The sequence below is a fragment of the Haliaeetus albicilla genome, chromosome 3, assembly GCF_947461875.1.
Source record: "Haliaeetus albicilla chromosome 3, bHalAlb1.1, whole genome shotgun sequence".
NCBI lineage: Eukaryota > Metazoa > Chordata > Aves > Accipitriformes > Accipitridae > Haliaeetus > Haliaeetus albicilla.
In genome coordinates, this window is record NC_091485.1 from 27,428,637 (window position 1) to 27,447,838 (window position 19,202).

The 19,202-nt window shown below is 47.6% G+C and overlaps 1 protein-coding gene across 5 annotated transcripts in view; it reads right to left on the bottom strand.

Moving 5' to 3' along the window:
* Positions 1 to 19,202, bottom strand: part of KCTD1 (potassium channel tetramerization domain containing 1) — a 104,615-nt gene that overhangs the window by 67,104 nt on the left and 18,309 nt on the right. Inside the window, exon 1 of one of the 5 annotated variants that reach the window (XM_069779214.1) lies at positions 4,329 to 4,577. The exons of 2 other annotated variants lie outside the window; for them this stretch is intronic. In XM_069779214.1, the coding sequence (XP_069635315.1) occupies positions 4,329 to 4,394 (66 nt within the window). In that variant the 5' untranslated portion in view covers positions 4,395 to 4,577. Of the gene's footprint in view, positions 1 to 1,811; positions 3,795 to 3,920; positions 3,999 to 4,328; positions 4,578 to 19,202 lie in introns of those variants that run through there. 2 more of the 5 variants (XM_069779217.1, XM_069779213.1) reach the window with 2 other exon arrangements.

The window sequence follows — 19,202 nt, forward strand, 5'->3', positions numbered from 1 at the left end:
GAGATCAAGCTCTCCAGCCTGATGACTGAAGGTACCAAGACACCTCATTTAACAGGTTAAAGACATATATACTCTGTTACCACTAGCTGGATCAGAACTGCTCTGCCCAGTTCCCTCTTCTCCTTCCCGTACTCATGTGCGCTGCTGCTCTAAAAAAGTTAAACCACACCTGAAGTTTCAAAATTACTTTCAAGGTCATTAAAAGCGAGGGAAAGAGGAGTCTAGGGTTAAGTACAGTGAAGAGCATTAGCTTATACCTGAAATAATGAGCTAGAACAAAAACATTATCTGCACATAATCAAGCCTCTAAGCCATTCAGAGACACCAGATACACACAGCAGGAGATCAAACTACAGTACTGCACTGAAGTGGTCCAAAAAAAAAAACCCAACCCCTACGAGAAAGGAGAGGTCACAGGTATTTTAAAGAACGTAGGTGCTTATGCAGGCATTCACTGGAAGCCTCCTTCTCCCTCCCTCCCCCCAATTAGCCTTCAGGCTGGTTGATTAGCTGGCAAACTCTTTGAAAGGGTCAGTCTGTCCAGAACTGGTATTTCCACTTGGGAAACAGCTCAGGCATGTCATATACCTGTGCTCACCCAGCGCCACGATCTCCGGCCGACGGCTGCGATCCCTGTTATTACTCGACACAAGAATGTCAGAGGGGTTTTGTAATCGCGTAGGGCAGCCAGCAATAAAGTTCTTGCCTGAAACACGGTATTTTGTGGGGCACAACGTAACTGCGCACGCTTTATAGATTTAGTTAGAATGACTTCCAAACTTCAAGCCAATTGCAGAGGTGCAGCGAATCTTTAACTGAAGTAATTTAGCTCCAGCACTCAAACACCTGAAAGGAAAGTACTTTTTGGAGGGGACAGGGAGCAGGCACCAGCACGTGCCGGCACACAGCAGAGGGGGTTCGCAAGGCGCGCATTAAGGCACAGCTCAACAGCGCTTTTGACAAGATTGCTTTACCTCAACGAAACACAGCTAATGAACTTGGGCTCATTCCACAGTTAAGCTGCACCTAAACCCGTTTAATTGTGCTATTACTGTATATTTCGCCACTACGGTAACTAACGCAACTAGAGCCAATTTGCCTTATAAAAAAAAAAAAAAAAGAATAAAGGAAAAAAAAAGAGGATCACTGCCAGGAAACAGAGCTATTTTAAATAAACAAATACAAGATGAATGCAATTGCCATATTAACCCTCTTGTTAACTTCTGAAGTTTAAAATTACACCCTCATTACTAGTGTGTAATTGAGTATTCTCCCAGCTGTTTCCTGCATTTGAGGTTATTCAAATAGTTCATTAGCACATCAAGAACACCACACACACTAATGATACCTGATGCCCTTATCTATTATTGTGGCCCGACTTTCATAACTCGCATCTCCCACAAAAAGAGAAAGAAAAAAGGGGGGAAAGAAAGAAAAAGGAGGGAAAGGGGGAGCCCCCAGGGCTGAGCTGTCTGTGCTGCTGCCAAGGGGGAGCATGGCAGCACCCGGGCACCTCTCCAGTCCGACCCACAGGCACGCAGCAAGCGGCCACTGGACTGGTGGCAGGGGGAAGAGGCAACTGGGGGGCGAGGAAGCTGGGTAACTCGCGTCCGGGCTCATTGGGACAGTGAGTGTCGCCCCAGAAGCCACCCCGGGGCCAGCAGTGTGCGTCAGTGCCCAGCCTTGGGGGAGACGGGGAAGAAAGGAGGGGTGCAGTGGGGGCTATGTGGGATGGGGTGCGGGGTTGCCACCTTTTTTTTTTTTCTTTTTTTTTTTTTTTCCTCCTTTCTTTTTTCTTTTTTTCCGGTTACCTGTGTGGGGGAAACAATAGCAGGTGAAACTACTGTGGGTGAGGTGGTGCTTCTGTGCCCATTGGCTTCAGGGAGGAGGTGAGGCAGGGGGTCGTGTTTCACTGAGACCACCACCACGGCGGGCGCGGCAGCGTCCAGGGGCTCAGCGGGGCGGCGGCAGAGTCTTTTGGGGGAGGCGGAGGGCCCACAGGCATCGCCACCAGCCGCAGCCCCCGCTGGGAACACCGCCTCGTAGAGGGCCCGCTTGGCCGGGGCCACCGCGGCCGCTTCTGCCTTCACCGGCGCGGCGTCACCGTCTTTGGGCAGCACGTAGGGGTTGGTGGCGGGCGGCCGGGGCCGCGGCCCGCCATTGAGGGCAGCGGGGGTGTAGCAGCCCCCGCCGGCGGGGTGGTGGAGGAGGTGGTGGTGGTGGTGGTGGTGGTGGGGAGGGGGTGGGTGGTGGGGTGGCTGCGGTCCCCCCAGCTTGGTGCCGATGCCAGCAATGCTGTTGAGGGTGGCGATGGAGACGGCGCCGATGCAGTGGTTGGTGTAGGTCTTGGAGAGCTTGGCCGCCTTGGAGAGCATCTGCATGCGGGTGCCCAGGAGGTTCTTGCCGATGGCCTTGTTCTCGTACCAGGTGATGTCGCCCTCGCTGCAGTGGTCCCGTGGGCGCTGGAAGAAGGCCTTGCAGAGGGGGTTGCGCTTGGAGAGGTACTTGACGAAGCTGGCATAGGGGCAGAACTCGGTGCCGGTCTCGTACATGCGGGGCAGGTTCTCCTCGTCGCTGCTCTCCGCCCGCTTCTTGCTCCAGGAGGACGAGCGCGACTTGTGGTAGGGCCCCAGCGCCTTGAAGTAGACGAACTTGCGTCCGTCCTCGTCCACGGCCAGCCCGAAGGAGTCCTCCTCCAGCTCCCGCTGGTTCTCCCGGCCTCGGGTGCAGAAGTACATGCAGGTCTCGAACCAGACCTTGTTGAGGAGCCCGAAGGGGCTCTGGGTGCTGAAGACGCTGCAGGTGTAGAGCTTGCGCAGGTCGGCGCGGGTGATGGCCTGCTTCTGCACCACCGGCCCGGCGCCCTGCTCCTCCAGCTTGCGGATGACGGCGGCCAGGGTGAGGTTGGCGGCGCGGAGCTCGGGGTCCTTGGTGAGGTCGAGGGTGCGGCAGTAGGGCGGCTCGTTGAGGTAGCGGTTGAGGGAGCTGCGGATGCTGATGAGGGAGGACTTGGAGTAGAGCTGCCCGCTCTTGGAGCGCGCCTCGGCGTAGAAGGAGCGCAGGACCCGGCAGAGCGCCCCCTTGTCCATCGTCTCGAAGTCGGGGCTCTGCGCCTTCTCGCTCAGGTACTCGCGGAAGATGCGCACGGCGTAGCGGGTGGCCAGCCGCGTGTTCTCGCTCAGCCGCGCCCGCTCCGGCCGCTGCAGCAGCAGGGCCGCCTCCAGCTCCGCGTCCTCCGCCGCCCCCCCGGGGCCGCCGCCGCCGCCGCCCCCCGGGGCAGCCGCCGCGGCGCCCCCCGGGGCCGCCCCGACGCCGCCGCCGCCGCCGCCGCCGCCCGGCGTACGGCCCGGGGCGGGCGGCAGCGGCTCCGTCTCCTCCTCGCCGTCCCACTCCAGACCCATCTCCTCTTCCTCCTCCTCCTCCTCCTCCTCGTCCAGCAGCAGCCCCCCATCGGCTCCGTCCTCCTCCTCCTCCTCCTCGTCCCCCGTTATCTGCACCTCCTGGATCTCATCCTCCTCCTCGCCCTCCTCCTCCTCGCCGGCGCTGCAGTAGCGGTGCGGGCGGGGGGCGACGCCGCGGCCGGGCGGCCGGTCCCCCGCATTGTTCCCGCCGCCGCCGCCGCCGCCTCCCCCTCCGCCGCCGCCGCTCCACTCTCCGCCGCCGCCGCCGCTGCCAGGCATTCTCGCCATATTGCCGTCTCCCTGCCAGTCCTCGGGCAGGGCGCATGCGCTATATTGGACCGCAGCGCTGGAGCGCTTTTGTGTTTTAATGACCTTCAGCTACCGGGAGGCAAAGCCGGGCTCTTAAAGGGGCCGCGCTCTCAGTGGCGGCGGCGGGGAAGGGGCGGGAGGCGTTGGGATGGATGGGGAGGAGGCAGAGCCGCGCTAAGGGGGTACCGCGGGGAAGGGAGCGCCACTTACCGCGCCCGCCGCTCACCTCGGGTCCGTCCCGTCCAGCAACGGAGATGGGCGCCGGGGGGGGGGGGGAGGACCGCCGGGCCGGGGCGTCCGCCCCGGCCCGGCGGTCGTCCCCCCCCGGCCCCCCCGACAAAAAGCGCACACCGTCTGTGGAGCGGCTCTTTCGGAAGGGACGGACCGCCACCACGCAGCTGGGACGGAGGTCGGCACGCCTCGCGCCTCCTCAACCCTCGCCCGTCCTCACTTCACAGTAACTTAAAAACAAACAAAGAAAAAAAAAAAGCCACCCCAAAAACTCGGGTCGCGGCTGTCCCGCAGCACCGCTCCGCTGCCCTCGACGGGATGGTGGCGGGGCGGACCCCGTCCCCGCCGGCGGCACCGCCGCGGCGTCTCCCGCCGCCGGCCTCGCACCTTTAGCCGGGCGCCTGGGACTCGGTCGAGGGGCTCGGTCGGAGATGGACGCTCGGGGCTTTGCATCCGTGCGGCTTGGAATCCGCCCGGGAAGAGCCAGTCGCTAGCCGCGGCGCTCGCTGGGCTTGCGGGAGCCCCGACGAGGTGGGTTGCGGAGAGGGAGAAATCAGGAGTCTGGGAGCTGACGGGCGCCGCGGGCCGCTCGCTAGCTCGCCGGGGCTGCAGACTTCAGGGCAGCCGGAGGACACTCGGCCCCCCGTGCCGCCGCCGCCGTCTCTCAGGGATCCCAGCTCCTTCCTCAGCTACCCCCTTCTGCGACGGGGCAAAACCCGAGGGAGACTCCCGCAACCGCGGGGCACGGAGCCGCCGGACCTAGCGAGGCCGCTCCGCGGGGGCTTTTGCCGCGGGGAGCCCCCCGAGCAGCCCAGCGCGGGGAGGGGGGGGGAGCGGAGCCTCGGCCCTGTCCTCGGCCGGCTCCCGCCCGGCTCCGCTCCGGGGAAGCCGTACCCCGCGGCACCGCAGCCAGCCGCCTCGCTGCACACTCCTTACCCTTCCTTCCCCGGGAAGGGTCGTTCACCGGGCCGGAGGGCGCAAGCCCTGCGGCCGACGCACCGCCGGAGAAGGAGCCTGTCCCACGCGCGACGGGACGGCATGGGCCGGGCCGGGCCGGGCCTCGCCAGCTCCCCGCCGGCAGCAGCCGCGCTACACAAACCAAACTACCCCACGACCACCTCCCCCGTACCGCCTAGCCGGGCGATTTCTTTTATTTCGTACGTTGAAATAAATATTCATTACGACTACTGGCTACATCTGAAATTATAGCCTTAATTGCAGAGCTGCTGGCCTGAGTTACCACATTTGCTGCTTACTCATCCGTAGGCAATTGCTCAGCGCCGGGCCCCGGCCGCGGTGGTTACCTCTGGGGGGGGGGGGGGTGTCTCGGTGCCGGTACCGGAGGCGGCAGCGCCGACCCCCGCGGCCGCCCCCCCGGGACGGAGGCCGGCGGCCACCGACGGGGCGTCCGGGGCAGCCCCGGCCCTCGCCGTCCTGGCAAACGTGGCATCCCGTAGCAGGGATGCACAAATTGTTCAGCAAATTAGGCCAATTCGAAACAAATAAGCACTCCGGGAAGAGAGCCTGCCACTCCCAGAAAATAATTGAAAAGAAACCCGGCACTGTTATATTGATGTAAGCCTGGAGTCAGCACACGAAGGTCAAAGTTGTTGCATGCACTAAAGAAGTTGTGCTCGCTCTGCAGTTTGAGAGCGGATTATGTTCCCTCTTAGGTTGATGGCATATATAAGTATATATATTCTAGAGATTTTTTTTCTGTGCACATAAAGAGGATATAAATAACATTTTTTTTTTTGCCCCTGTCATATGCTATCTGCAACCCAATCCTGAAACAAAGTCTCAAAGACCTTCCAATGATGGACCAGATGCTGAAACAGACAGCTAAAAGCAGCAAGACCTTGTTGTGGTTAAAATCTAAATGCCCCAGACAAACTCCTTTTAGGAGCTATAACAACCACCCTAGAAGACAGAGAACTGCAGGGCTTGCAGGATACACCTTTTCTGCGGAGATATTTCTTCCTTTTTTGTTCCCATAAGTGCTAAAAATGACATGATTGGCATTAACCTTTGAACTTGATTCTGTCTTAAGATCGTAGAAGAGATGAAGCCGCTTTCTTTTTTTAAGAAGAGCTTTTCAGAGCCACGAGGGCAAAAGGTAATTGAACGTTTGGGTTTTTTTAACTTTAAAAAAGATGAACACCAGGTTGACAGCTTCTGTACTTGGATGTTCATTTAATCACCATTTCCTGATTACAAGAGGTGAACTATGTTGACAGACTTGGAGATGAATATGGAGCCCAGGATACTAATAGTAAGTATAAAGGACATATAGAACTTGCAGTGAGGTTGGAGGGGAAGAACATATACGGAGCATCCATATTACACACATCAATTGGAAGCACCTCAGCAGCCAGGGGGAATTCAGAGAGTAGCAAGTGAGGTGTTGAGCATGCTGCAGGTGCCCATAATTGGGAAGACACCCGCATAAGGTACGTACCTGTATAACCTATATGTATATATATGTGTGTATGTGTATATATACATGTGAGTTAATCACATATGTGTTAACTTACCTATCTGTCTACATTCCTAAAGACAAGATTTAGCCTAGTCAGTTGTATTCCAGAAGTTTAAATCCTATTGTTCAAGCTCTCAAGTTAGACAAGGTAATCGAACCACATTCCAAAACTGCCAGAGTTGCACAAGGTTGTCTAATGCAAGTTGGCATAATAACATTAACCTTACATCCACTCCACCCTCCACGTCACTAATGAGAGTTTTATCCTGCCGAGAGCTCCGCGTGGGCATAGACAGCATTCTCCCTTAGGACTCAAGGTTTGAGGCTGATTCTTATATAGGTCCTGTCCATACTTGGAGAAGATGTTTTATTTCCATTGTCAGTAAAAGAAGATGTAACACCCACAGAACACTAATAAGGCACCTGCCCTGCTAAGGTTGCAACCCTAGACCAAATTATCCTTCCTTTTCTATACTTGGAGATCAGTTCATAAGCCACAGAATTAGCATGTCAGGTTAAGAACCAAAACCAAACCCCCTGCTCCATGAGTCAGTTGGTTTACAGTAAAGGTAATGCTTGTAACCGTGTTACCAAATAGTCTCAGGCCTTTCCTCCCTTCTTTTTTAAGCTACTCTTCCCCCTGGCTCCTGGTCTCGCTCCTGGCAAGCACAGAGCTTGCTAGAGCCACGCTCTTTGACAATCCGACTATTGTGCTAAAGCTCTCCACAGCCTTATTCTCCTTCAAACTAACACAGACTACTTCTCCTGTAGCCTCTGTAAGTAGTTATTTCACTTAGAGCCACCTAAGTCTTCCTGGTTTGGTGTTTCTTGGGAGGTTTTTCATCATGAAGCTTCACTAGGAACTAAACCGGAATATCTCCAAAAGCCAAGAAGCAAAGAAAATCCATTGAACTCATTTGCTCCCTGGGATCCAGTCTAGGCATCTAGAAAAGATTTTAAAAAAACAGTGCTTAAAACAAGCTTGTTGGTTAACTCTAAGACTGACCGCATGGCATCTTTTTAAGAAAACAGCTTTTTCTCCATGTACACCTGTACTGTTAGTTTAAATGCAATAAACGGGTTTGTAAAATGTGTTAATATGTTTTCTAAACACACGATATTTTTGCTGTAGAGGCAGGCTATGTGGAAATTGGTATGAGAAATCCATATTGACACTATAGAACTAGAAGGCAAATAATGCTTGGGACTCCTGGAAAATTCACTTAGGGAAAAAGCATGTCCTAGAAATTCTTCTCCCACCCAGAAACACACAGTTTTGAGATAAGCTTTTTTAGCATTTCAGAACTGTCACTTCAAAATGCTAATTCAATTTTTATTTTACTCTTTTACTTGGGTATACGATATTTCTAGTTGTTTCATTATTTCTTGATACTAGGGGCAGCCAATGCTGCCATATAATGTGCTATAATAGATTTTAAATCTCTTTTATTTAAAATTTTCTTTTTTAGATTAGCGTCTCCTGTCTGCACAGCAATGAAATGGCTTTATATAACTCAACAAAGGAGACATTGATTTAGAAGAGTAATGATGTATCCATCAGTGCTAAGTTGCGGCTGTTCTTAATGAATTTTAAAATACAAAAGCTATTTCACCTCTTAGATTGTCATATTATGAAATGTTAGTGGTAGTTGCACATATCAAAGCACCAGCTACTACCGACACGTTGTGAAACGTGAAGGCAGCATCAAACCAGCCCCCTCATGAAGCTCCACGGTGCCAATTGAAAGCATATTTCCGAAGTACACTCATATTTTTTTTCCCGCAGGTATTTGCTGTTATTCACTTGACTGCTTTTTTTTCTTTTACAAAAGCAATATTTTTGTTGCTGAGGCCATGATTTGTTTCCCGATTGCTCCTTTTTCAAAACAAACCAGAGAAAACCTGGGTCATCATCTTTGTAAGAAAGCACGCGTTTAGTGCTTGGCAAATTAGAAGTCAAGACTTCGTGAATCATCGTTATTTTCAGTGTCAAGCAGCTGGAGCTTTTTTGCTTCCAAAAATATAGAAGAGCTATGTTGTCAGACAGCTTGGAGAGAGGCAGGTAATAAATTGCGTTGCACTACATAAAGGTTTTAAGGGTCTTTTAAAATGTGTTGGAGGTAAGTTGCCAGGAGATATATTAACGTTTTATTTAGCTGTGTTTTGGTTTATGTTTGTCTTTGGTTCTGTGGTGATGAGGGCACTTGAAACACATTGGCTGGTCTGTGAGCACAGCAGTAGCTGGTTATAGTTGCTCTAGCAATTGTCTGGTTGTTTCTGTGAACTACTGACACCGAGCAACCCAGCATGTTAATGGCATAACATTTATCCTCTGTGGAGAGAAAGAGCTCTTTCCATTCAGGCTGATAATTTAAGTTAGTTTTTAATCCTTCTCAACTGGGCCCATAAATTCTATGTGGAGGTGAGGGAAATTCAGTAACTCAAGAAAGGAACCTCCAAAGAGACTTCCCTGTGCAACCACAAAGCCTTGTTTATAGGTGTTGTAGGTCTGTGTAAGTACAAGTTTTCACTTTATACAGTGTTCTTAGTACTATGTAATAGAGCATAAACTGATGCTGTATTGAATATGGAGTTCTTGAAATCCTATTTTCCGTTCATAACCTTCCAATAAAAATTTATTTTGAACTAAAAGTTCAGGCTGGAAGTCACAGTGGGCTGGATGAAGTCTAGAAATGCAAGGAGAGATTACTGGTTATATGACAACAGGGTCTAGCTGAGAAGGCTCCTTAAACATTCCTTTAAGAAAAAAGGAAGAAAAAACCTGAGTCCTTACAATTTAACAAACAAAAATGTAATGTAATGAGACTCCGAAGAAATGCACTTTCCACCTTGTTTCTGTACTGTATGGACTCTATCTCTTTACTTTTTCCATCCCCATTGCACGACCTGAAGCTTCTGTGTTGCCACGAGGTGTGCTGAGCGCTGATTCCCGTGCAGGGCCAGAGGTAAGGCTTTACACCCTGCAAAACTTATTCACGCCAGGCTTTTCTCAGAGCTAGGGGTCCTCAAGGGACAGGGCAACAGCTGGCCTTCAGCACAGCCTGGAAAAGGGAATCTTCCTCTGACCCTCAGCTAGTGGCTTTAATGCCTCTTTATACCATGAATTCACTGTCAATATACTTTTGTTTTGACTTAGTGACTGAAATAAACTGATTATTCCCCTTTTCTACCAGTATTATGTCTGTGTCATAGTGAATTTGGAAATTCCTTTTCAGGTATTTATGTAGCAAAAAACCCAGCACCAATGGCCTGTCTACTTGGATTTTCTTTTCTCAATTGAGTTATCTCAGCTGGGTTGACACAAACCCAGTTTAAGCACCTTTAAAACTGGGTGAGTTCAAACAAAGCCCACAGAGGGTGCAACCATACTGTTAAACAGTGTCAGAGCCCCACTCAGGCTCTCACCCAGACCCACCTTTCTGTTGCTGAAACAGTAACTTACAATTAAACACAACTCTTCAATTTTTGTATGCCCCCCTTTCATTCTCCCCCAGTTTACTTGATATGATGTTTGCAAATCTGACCTGTGCAAATTTTGCACCTATTTTCTTTTAAACCATCATTTGGTCATGATGTTTTCTGGCTCTAGTAAGAGAATGCCACATTCCCTTCTCAAGGTGTGAGATGCTAAAGCATCTCTGGTTATCCTGTGAGATCTAAACATACAGAAACTGTCTAAATAAGGTTTGCATCACAGATCACACTAACTTGTAATGCAGCATTTTAGTAGAAGGGAATAAATTCATAGGTCGTATGGAAGAAGAGTACAGGGACAAAAAATATAGCATGTTTACCTTCAGCCCCCATCACGTCCTTTATCAGAGCATGATTTGGTTCATATCAAGAAAAAAGTAGTAGAACATGTGGCAGAATATGAATAGATAAGGAAAGTTTGCGTGCTCATTTTGATTTGACTGGTCCTTCATGCAAAAGCACTTTCACAAACTAAATGTTGCTAGTGTATGTGATTTCACATAAAAACTGGGGGAAAAGCTTCAGGGTATTGTCAGGACTTTCATTTGAGGTTTTAAGCCAGAGGCCATGGAATAAAAGAGACCTGAACGGTCTCTTTGCAGTTTGCACCTGTATTTTAAGTTATAGAGGGTAAAGCCTGGAAAAGTGGAAAAACCAAAATGATTCAAAGGTAAGATAAAGTAAGCTTACAAAGTTTAGTGAAAAAGACTGGATGCATTGGATGTATCTCTCTTGTTTTGTCAGTATCCAATAATACTAAAACAGATGAAAAATACCTTCTAACAGCTGGTATGGTTACCAGTATTTTGTTAGAGCTTGGCATTTTAAGAAAAGGAAACCACTTCTGCAACTGTTGAGAATGCTTAAGTACAAAACTTTCTTGTCCATCCCTGAGTCGTACCTTGCTTTGAATTGCCTTGCCTTTTTCTATCCATGAAAGATTAAGCTGGCCTTGATTCAAAGTTTCCTTATTTGAAGATCAAGGCTAAAATTCAGTTTCTTTTCACGGAACTAGAAGTGTCATCAAATAAATAAAAATAATTTTAAAAACCCTCAGAGCCAACACTTTGCACAATCATGGACTGAATTATTTATTTACAAGCAGGTAGTTATTTGCTAGAAAAGACCCTGGTTTTTAAGGTCAATGAGCATTGTTAAAATAAGCAAGGAAAAAATTGTAAGCTCTTCTTTTGCCTTGGACAAAACAAGGTCACATTTGCAATTTGCAGTGCACAATCTCTCCATTAGCAATCTTGGCAAAGGTTTATCAAGTTATTCTGAATAATTTCCTTCACGTTATGAGAGTGTCACTTGGCCTGTTAGAGGCCTGTCCCTACAGTTTACTCTGCTGTTTACCTGTGTTTTGTCAGACTCATTCCTGCTGATTGGTGTCAAAGGAAAAAAAGCAGTTTTTAAAATCAAAGCTTCAGTGTGGAAGGATATAAAGTGTGAAATCCAGACCCATTGCTTTCATTCTGGCTTTAGTGATCATAGAAACCTGCTGTAGGGCAGGACTAATCTGCCAGAAAATTATTATTGAGCCCTGCTAACTCAGATATATGTGCAGACTTGAAAATGTTGTTCTTTGTGCCAACTCCAGGTCCTACAAGAACCTCACATGGTATCCTCCACCTGGCTCAGAAATATGCTGCATTCCACCATAAAGAGGAGGAAGTTTGTTAATTCCCAGGCAGCTGTGAACAATTTAATCTCTTTCCAAACAGCCCAGCATCCTATTCCAATTGCGAAGTTTCTTGGGGGATGGATAGTTTGAAGAGCTGGTAAGAGATAATAGAGCCTTTATTTCAAGGTCATTCCTACGGATTTGGCCTTGACAGTAACATCTTGATAACAGGATTGCCAAATCTCCTAGCCTCATGATACTTAGTGGGTTTGGAGCTTCCTCCTCCATATGCTGGAATAGAGGGGTTGAAAATTAGTGTTTGGAAGACACGTTTGAAACTTTTAAGTACTGCTCTGTAGAAACTTGGAAATCAGGTGGAGAACCACAGTTTTGTAATTTTAGGGAGAAGAAATCCCTGTGATTTTTAAAATAGACTTCTTATTCTGAAGACTGGTGGTTGGCACTCCTGGGATTTCCCAGATAAACTTGCCTATGGGAACTGAGCTGGTATCTTGATTTTCCGGACAAGTCTCTAAATTACTGACTTTTTTTCCTCTCAAGATTTCTTTATCAAAAAATCACCATCCAAATCCTGTGCAAGCCATTTTTGCCACCTCTTTGGCAATATGTTTAGAAGAGTCAAAGAATCACAAGGAACTACTTCAGGAAATTCATATCCAGATTTCTTCAAGTTCTCAGAACCAGTAACTTTGTTCTGATTATTAGAAGGTCTCTGCATTCAAAAACTTGTACAGGTATTTAAGCCAGCTGTACTTCTAAACAGGCTTGCACCTGATATGGTTTCCATGGGAGCTGCTTGGTGCTTAGCCACTTGCAAACATGGCTGCTTATGTAGATAATTAAATTAGAGTTAGTGAACACAGTGTTCTTCTGAAAACCTGACCTTTGGTCTTTCTGGTACACTGGTAGAAGAGTGAAGGAAAATACATCCTTTCTGTGCTTTACATATTCTGTACCACGATTTTTTTTTCCCCTCTGAAACGAGCTAGATGTGACTTTCAAGATACTTCTACCAAAAGCACCCGCTATTTCACTGCATTTTCAGCAGTTACAGTTGGATTGTTCTGCCCAACTCTAGATACAGCATTTCATCAGCTTACTTCTATTTTCATGAGTTCCCAAATTTTAAAGCTGATTTTGTTCAGCAAGTTGTATTGGGCTTGGCTTACACTAAAATGTTTAGTAATATTCTCTAAGAACTAGTTTTATGCTATCAGAAAGTACTGGTGTTTAAAGTACTTGGGAATCTCAGTCATACGTGAAGTGGAGAGGTAGAATTACAGGAGCTTTGTTTGTGAAGCTAAAGGGATCAAAGTATCTGGATTAATTTGTAATGTTTTGGGGATGGGCACTGTATTTGAAAGGAAGTTCTAGCTTCAATTTGTTAACCCATCCCTTCAAATGAGCTTGTCAGACCCCAAACAGGCAGGGACAGGATTTTGTCTTCTGAATTCCAGTTTGGCCACTAGTGCCTGGGCTAATTAGCACCAGGTAGAGAGAAACCCACACACTGCTGAATAAACTAGAAAAAATCGGATGTCCCACTGAGGTCAGCAGCACTAATTAGCACCCACAGACAGGAAATCTGCTTGAACCTGCCTGCCGAGCTTCCTGGCTTTGGCCACATCCAAAATCTTATGGGAAAATGATTCTGATGCTGTATCATGGCAGAAACACGGTGGATCGCTCATGGGCTAACCTGTCCACCTAGGATTTTTATAATAATTCTCCCCTACTGGGGTTGCTGAAATATTGTTGTATGGAGGGTACAAGTGCAGAGGCTTTTTGGCCACCCAACAGATCAAGTTTGCCCCTGCCGGGGTACTCTCTGCCTGGCTCTTAAGCTCTGTGAGGTCCAAGAGGCCTGGTACTACTTTGGGAAGTCATGTTGAGAGTTTCAGCTCTCAACAGTAGAACCAGTAACACACAGAACCCACACAACCACTTCCACTTCAGGGAAGTCTGTCAGGTCTTCATTTCTTCATGCTTTCTGGCCACAAACTCTGAGCTTTCGTGAAGGTGCTCCCAAATGCCATGGACAAATGCCACTATCCCCTTTGCTGTCCTGCTCAGAAGTCCACCCGAGGGACAGGCTGCTGATTTCTGGTTTTGTGCACGGTCTCTGAAGGGCTGTTGTGCCTCTTAGGCTTTATCTAGAGCTGGGCGACTGTTGTTAAAACAACATATATAGCTAAACCAAATACTTTTTCAGTATTTTTGGATATGTTAGTGGAGCAATACCTCTAAGCTTATAGTATTTTTACTTTTTTATCTGCTGTTCAATAAGAGAATTTTGAAATAAAAAGAAGAGTTTTCACCCTCTGAAAGCTTCAGAAAAGTCAAACAACATTTTTCATCGTAATTTGAACGTAAGCACTGCGATATTTGTATTAGGCAAGCCTCCTCCACATAGTACATCAGTAATAATACATTTTTTAATGAAAGGTGGTAAATACTGGCCCTAGAGTAGTTTCTCAAAATCCTATGCATAAATGATTATTTTAATAGGCAGTAGGCAAGCTAGCACTTGCCTATATGAAAGGTTTACCCTTCATTTTAACCTCAGAGGGAGAACCATTCCTCTCACTTTCGTCTGCTTTGCAGAAAGGGCATGAAACAACCAAAAAAATGTTGTGAATGTTCTACAACTTTGCATATGTTTTAAACTGGAATAAGAAACCAAAACAAAACAAAAAATCACCTAGCTGAAAATAGACTAATGTAAATAAGGAAACAAAAACAGTTAATAAAACTTCTGGCTTGGATGACACAGGAGTTTTACACAGTGCTAAAGAGAATCTCTTCCCTCAAGTGTATCTAAAATGTCACTAAGTCAACAGAACAGTACGCAGAAATGGGCAGTAATTGTATTGTATTGGCATAACCAGTTTGAAGACACTTGGCTGGGTAATGAAGAGGACACATTTGTCATGTGGAAATTACCTATTACTACAAAGCACCTGTTATCCAATACTGCCAAGTACTTCAAGAAGCACCCCAAAAGCAAGAAAAGAGAAACCCCTGAATCTAAGACCACTGGTCGCACCTCTTCTTTTGCATTCTGCCATGAAGAGTATCCTTCTGCTCCGGGCTGACACGGTCTGGATTGACTCTGTTGAATCTGCCACAGAGCAAGGCTTAGCGCATAGACTGGGGAAAGGAGAACTCAGTCTCAGCTGTTTGCAGTCATCTGAGAGCTTGTGGTGATCCATGCCACGCTGTTTGTGCTCGCTGCAAAATGTATACACCTTGGGGGAAAATATTAGTAATCTGGGCACAAGAGCTAAAGACTTTCCGGTAGAATAATCTGCATCACATATTTGGCTTAGTTTCCTCGTGGAAGAAATAGGAAGCCCTCTTGCCCTGTGTAGTCAACTGTCATTCAACTTACCACTATATTTTTAAAGGACATTCTCAGTAAACAGCAAGGATGCCAAGACTGCTGCTGTGCCCTAATGATATATGTGAGACCTTAATGTTCCCCTGTTAATACAGAGCTCAGAGTCATGAAGATTTTCTAGGAGAGAGCAGGAAGTCTAGAAAATCTCCCATCATGTTTGCAAAACCAACAATATTGTGGGGAGCTCATCTTGGATTCATGACGACCAGTCTGACACATGATGACTTGCAAAGTCATAACAGATAGAAGTACAATTTCGCCACGGGCATTCCTCTTGAATAAAGACACACCCCCATCCCCCCCCCCCCCCCGAAATCCAGACCAAACAGATGGCTATTTCCTTCATTAGCATCCCGTCTTGCTCCTTTTGAACAACTGCCACAGCTGTATCAGAGAAGATCTGATACCAGGATGTCAGGGCTGGGCTCATTAACCAAGGCAATTAAGCTGGAACAACGGTGAATGACAGCAAAAGGTGGGGGGCTGGAGTTGGACTACAAAAGAATATGAAATGGTTCTGAAATTACTCCCACTCAGGTTGCGCTTTCCTCCAACAATCCCTGTGTGCCCCCTAAGTCTGTTGGCAATTATCTGAACCTTTACAGCCCTAAAGCCATCCTGTTGTCAAACTGTGTGCAATTCATCCTATACTTTTCTGAGAGGAGCATTTAATAGAAGAAGATGTGGTCTGGCTGCCTGCAGTTTCTTCCCATCAGCAGTCCCAGTGGATAGAAAGTCATCGTGGGAGCATTCCTATAGCCCTGATCCATCTATGATCCTTGGGCATGTACAGGCATATTCATGAGCTCTATACCCGGAACAGGTGAACGCTTCTCAGTAGCACAACTAAATTTGAACTCTGCTGTCCTAGTGAAGGGGCAGTGGTGGACAGAGCTCAGGGCCAGAGCACAATGGACACAGAAAAGGGAGAGACCGATGTGACAGAGCCAGAAAAAGGGTGCTGTAGAACCAGACTTCCTTCATCCCACAGCTGACAAGAGGTGGGATCTGACTCTTTTCCCTCCCAGCAGTGACTCTCCCTTGGTGAAGGCAGCAGCAGGAGCAAGCCTCGTTTTCTAGGGCTCTGACACAGGTGACGTGGAATTGGGTCCAGGGCTGGTTTGTTCCTCAAGGCAATCTGCTGCCCTCAGTAACTTCTGTGTTGCTAGAGCCTCAGGTCAGCTCTGTTCAAAACCTCCAGCAACCTTCTTTGAAGTCAAACTGCTGGAGTCACAAGCAAAGCCTAAGTAAATTTGCTGTGCCTGCAGAGGCAAGAGAGGATTTCTCCTGGGACACTGATAAGGACTCTAGTCAGTGGTGCCAAGCAGCACATATGTTGCAGAGGTCATGCGAGCATTGCCATTGGCAGACAGGGTCGCTTCACCCCGAAGTGGAGGCTGAGAGTGAACAAGAAGTCTGGTTTTAAGGCACACCAAGACTTCTTGCACTTGCCTTTTTCGCAGCCCTCAAAGGGGTACAAAATCTACTAGTTTCTCTTTGTTCACTCCAATTAAAAGCAACTCCGGAGAAATTCATCTTAGGCCCCTTCTCCTGGTTTTCCTCCTTTGATGCCACTCTTGGCAGTCCAGTCTCATGCTGATAAAATGGGCTGATAAATGTCCTGGGCCTGGCGCTATTCCTTCTGCTGTTAACTCTTCTGCGAGAAACTCCCTAGTTTTTCCCCTCTTGCTTGCGCATCGCACCTAGGTGACACAAACCCTGCATATCAGTCCCAGCTTGGGCAATGCTTCCTCCCCTCATCTGTCCTCCACTCTCTCCAAATCACCTCCTTCTTTCTCCCATACCCTCTCCTTCACCACCTATTCTTCCTTCGGGAATGAGCAGAAGTACGTGCCCAGCTGCCTGAACTGTTTCCTAGATTTCTGTTAGTGGGATTGGGAAGATGAAAGACAGGGAAAGGTGGGGCAGAAAATACATGGAGCTGATATGCAAAGCTACCCTGAACACCTCTTCTACTATCTCCTCCTTCTGCTTTATCTTTTCTCCTTTGCAATCCCTTGAAAACTGGCAGGAAAAAACTGCATGCCTGTCAGCTTCAAAGCAGAAGAGAAAAACCCCTTCCTCTCTGAGCTGTGATTGTATCTCAGGATGGATGACTTCCCACACTTCTCTAGGAGAATGCCTGTCTGCTCTGCTGAGCATACAAACAGCTGAACAGACAGCGCTACTATCTGTGGGAAAGACAGGATGATCATCCCCCTCTTTCTCCAAGTTCCTCCATTTTTGTATAACCCTGCCTGCCTCCTCAGAAGGTTCCAACTTCTCACCTTGACACATGGCGCAAAACAACCGTGATGCTCTACTCAAGGTGGCACCAAGCGCTGCAGCGGTCTGCCGGTACTGGTCTCCCTAGTCATGCATAGGGGAATCTCTGCGCTTTCAGCCACGTGTCCTTTCAAGTGTTTGGGTACAACAGTGCCCAGTCCTTGCCAATCTCAGGTATTCATGACCAGAATCTATACCCAAACAAAGCATGAAGAATGAGAAAAAGCCTTGATTATTTTTTAAAGAGCATACTGGGGAGTATTCACTTAACTTCTGTTTTTGAATTTTCAGATTGCGTTTGTTTTCAAGTACTGTTCTGCATTCCTCTTCTCCCACTGCCCTATCCATTCACCATCCATCCCAAACATAAGGGGTAAGGATGACTGTTTCTCGCTTTGAAATCAGAGAATCTCTTCTTTCCTGGATATGAGGCACTGGGAAATGTACTGGGAGGTGAGGTGAGGGAAGAGGCTTGGCAACCCAAAAAAGAATGCAATAAATGAGTTATTTCCTTTCAAAGCATTAAACTCCACACCCTAGAGTTACTGGTCTTTATGACAGCCTAGTCAAATAGAAAAAGACTCAGAAAAGCAGAGGAGAAAGGTCCTATGTTTCCAAACTGATGCACGGACAAAGTGCCAAATGATTGCATTTCTTTCATTTGCCACAAACTGGGTTAGCTTTGAGCTTGAAGGAGAGAGAATAGCAGGTTTTTAAGTACTGCTTCTGGGCCTGGCATCAACACTTCTGTTGCCATAATGTCAGACATCAGAGGCAATACACATGACAGGATGCGGGCCAATGCCTAGGCAAATAGAAGTGGGAAAGAAGGACTGAAAAATACATGCACGTGGCAGGGAAGGAGGACTCCATCCCCACAAATGTTTTGAAATTATAACCTCAATTTCCTGCATTTCAGCAAATAAAGTCACTTCAAAACAAAACCAATGAAAAAAAATCTCTAGAATTCTGTGCAAGGTTAATTTGCCAGAGGCAGATTTTGTTCTGTTAATTGCCATTTGCCATGTACCAAAGCCACAGTCCCCAAATGCTCTTGTGTGTTTCCCATCAGGCAAGCACACACATGATTAAGAACATTTGAGCAGTCATCCTTAGAACTGTGAAAAAGATAAACCCTTAAATGAAGGAAAATTAGTCTTCTCAGCCACAGAAACCATGGCCTCAGATGCTCCTTCCCCTTGCCATCTACCAGGGCTCCTGAAGGGCTGTTGGATAACTGGGGGTAGATAAGTGGCTCTGGGGACAGACTATGGGATGGAAAGTGCATTGATGGAAAACTTTGATTTGCACCCTTACTTGGGGGCTCCATCGAGAACTTGGAGCAATTTAGAGACACGTATTTGGCACTTCTCAACCAACCTCAGCTGTCAAGTAACTCCCTGATTTGTTCTCTTCTGCCTCATACTTCCACTGTTTTTTCTTCCTTCTGTTTATTTTCAGACCATCGCTTCTTCTTTGCCCCCTCTTTCAACTTGTATCACCATGACCTGGAGAATTCATATGCATTGCCCGGTGCTTTTCTTTACTTTCTCTTGTTCTCTCTAACACTTCATCAAACATAATTGTCATGAAGAAAATATTTACCTCAAGAAATTATAGCAATCTGCTAATCAAGTAGTACATGACCAACTACAGAACTCTAAAAGACCTCCCAAGTCCCTTCCATTCTCTGTTACTAGTCTTCCTTTACCATTTCAGGACTTGTCTACCCTTGACAGTTTTGCTAATGTGACTGATTAATGGAAGAGCTTTCATTTTATATTGGCCAACAATTGTACTGATAGAATCTCATCACCGTTATCACAGTTGCATTGCTGTGAAGATGACCTACACAAGCCACCTTTCTGATGAGAACACCACCACCCAAGTGCTGTGCAGCTACAAGTGGGCATCACTTCTTTGATCTTGGATATATCATGGAGGCTGCCTTCCATC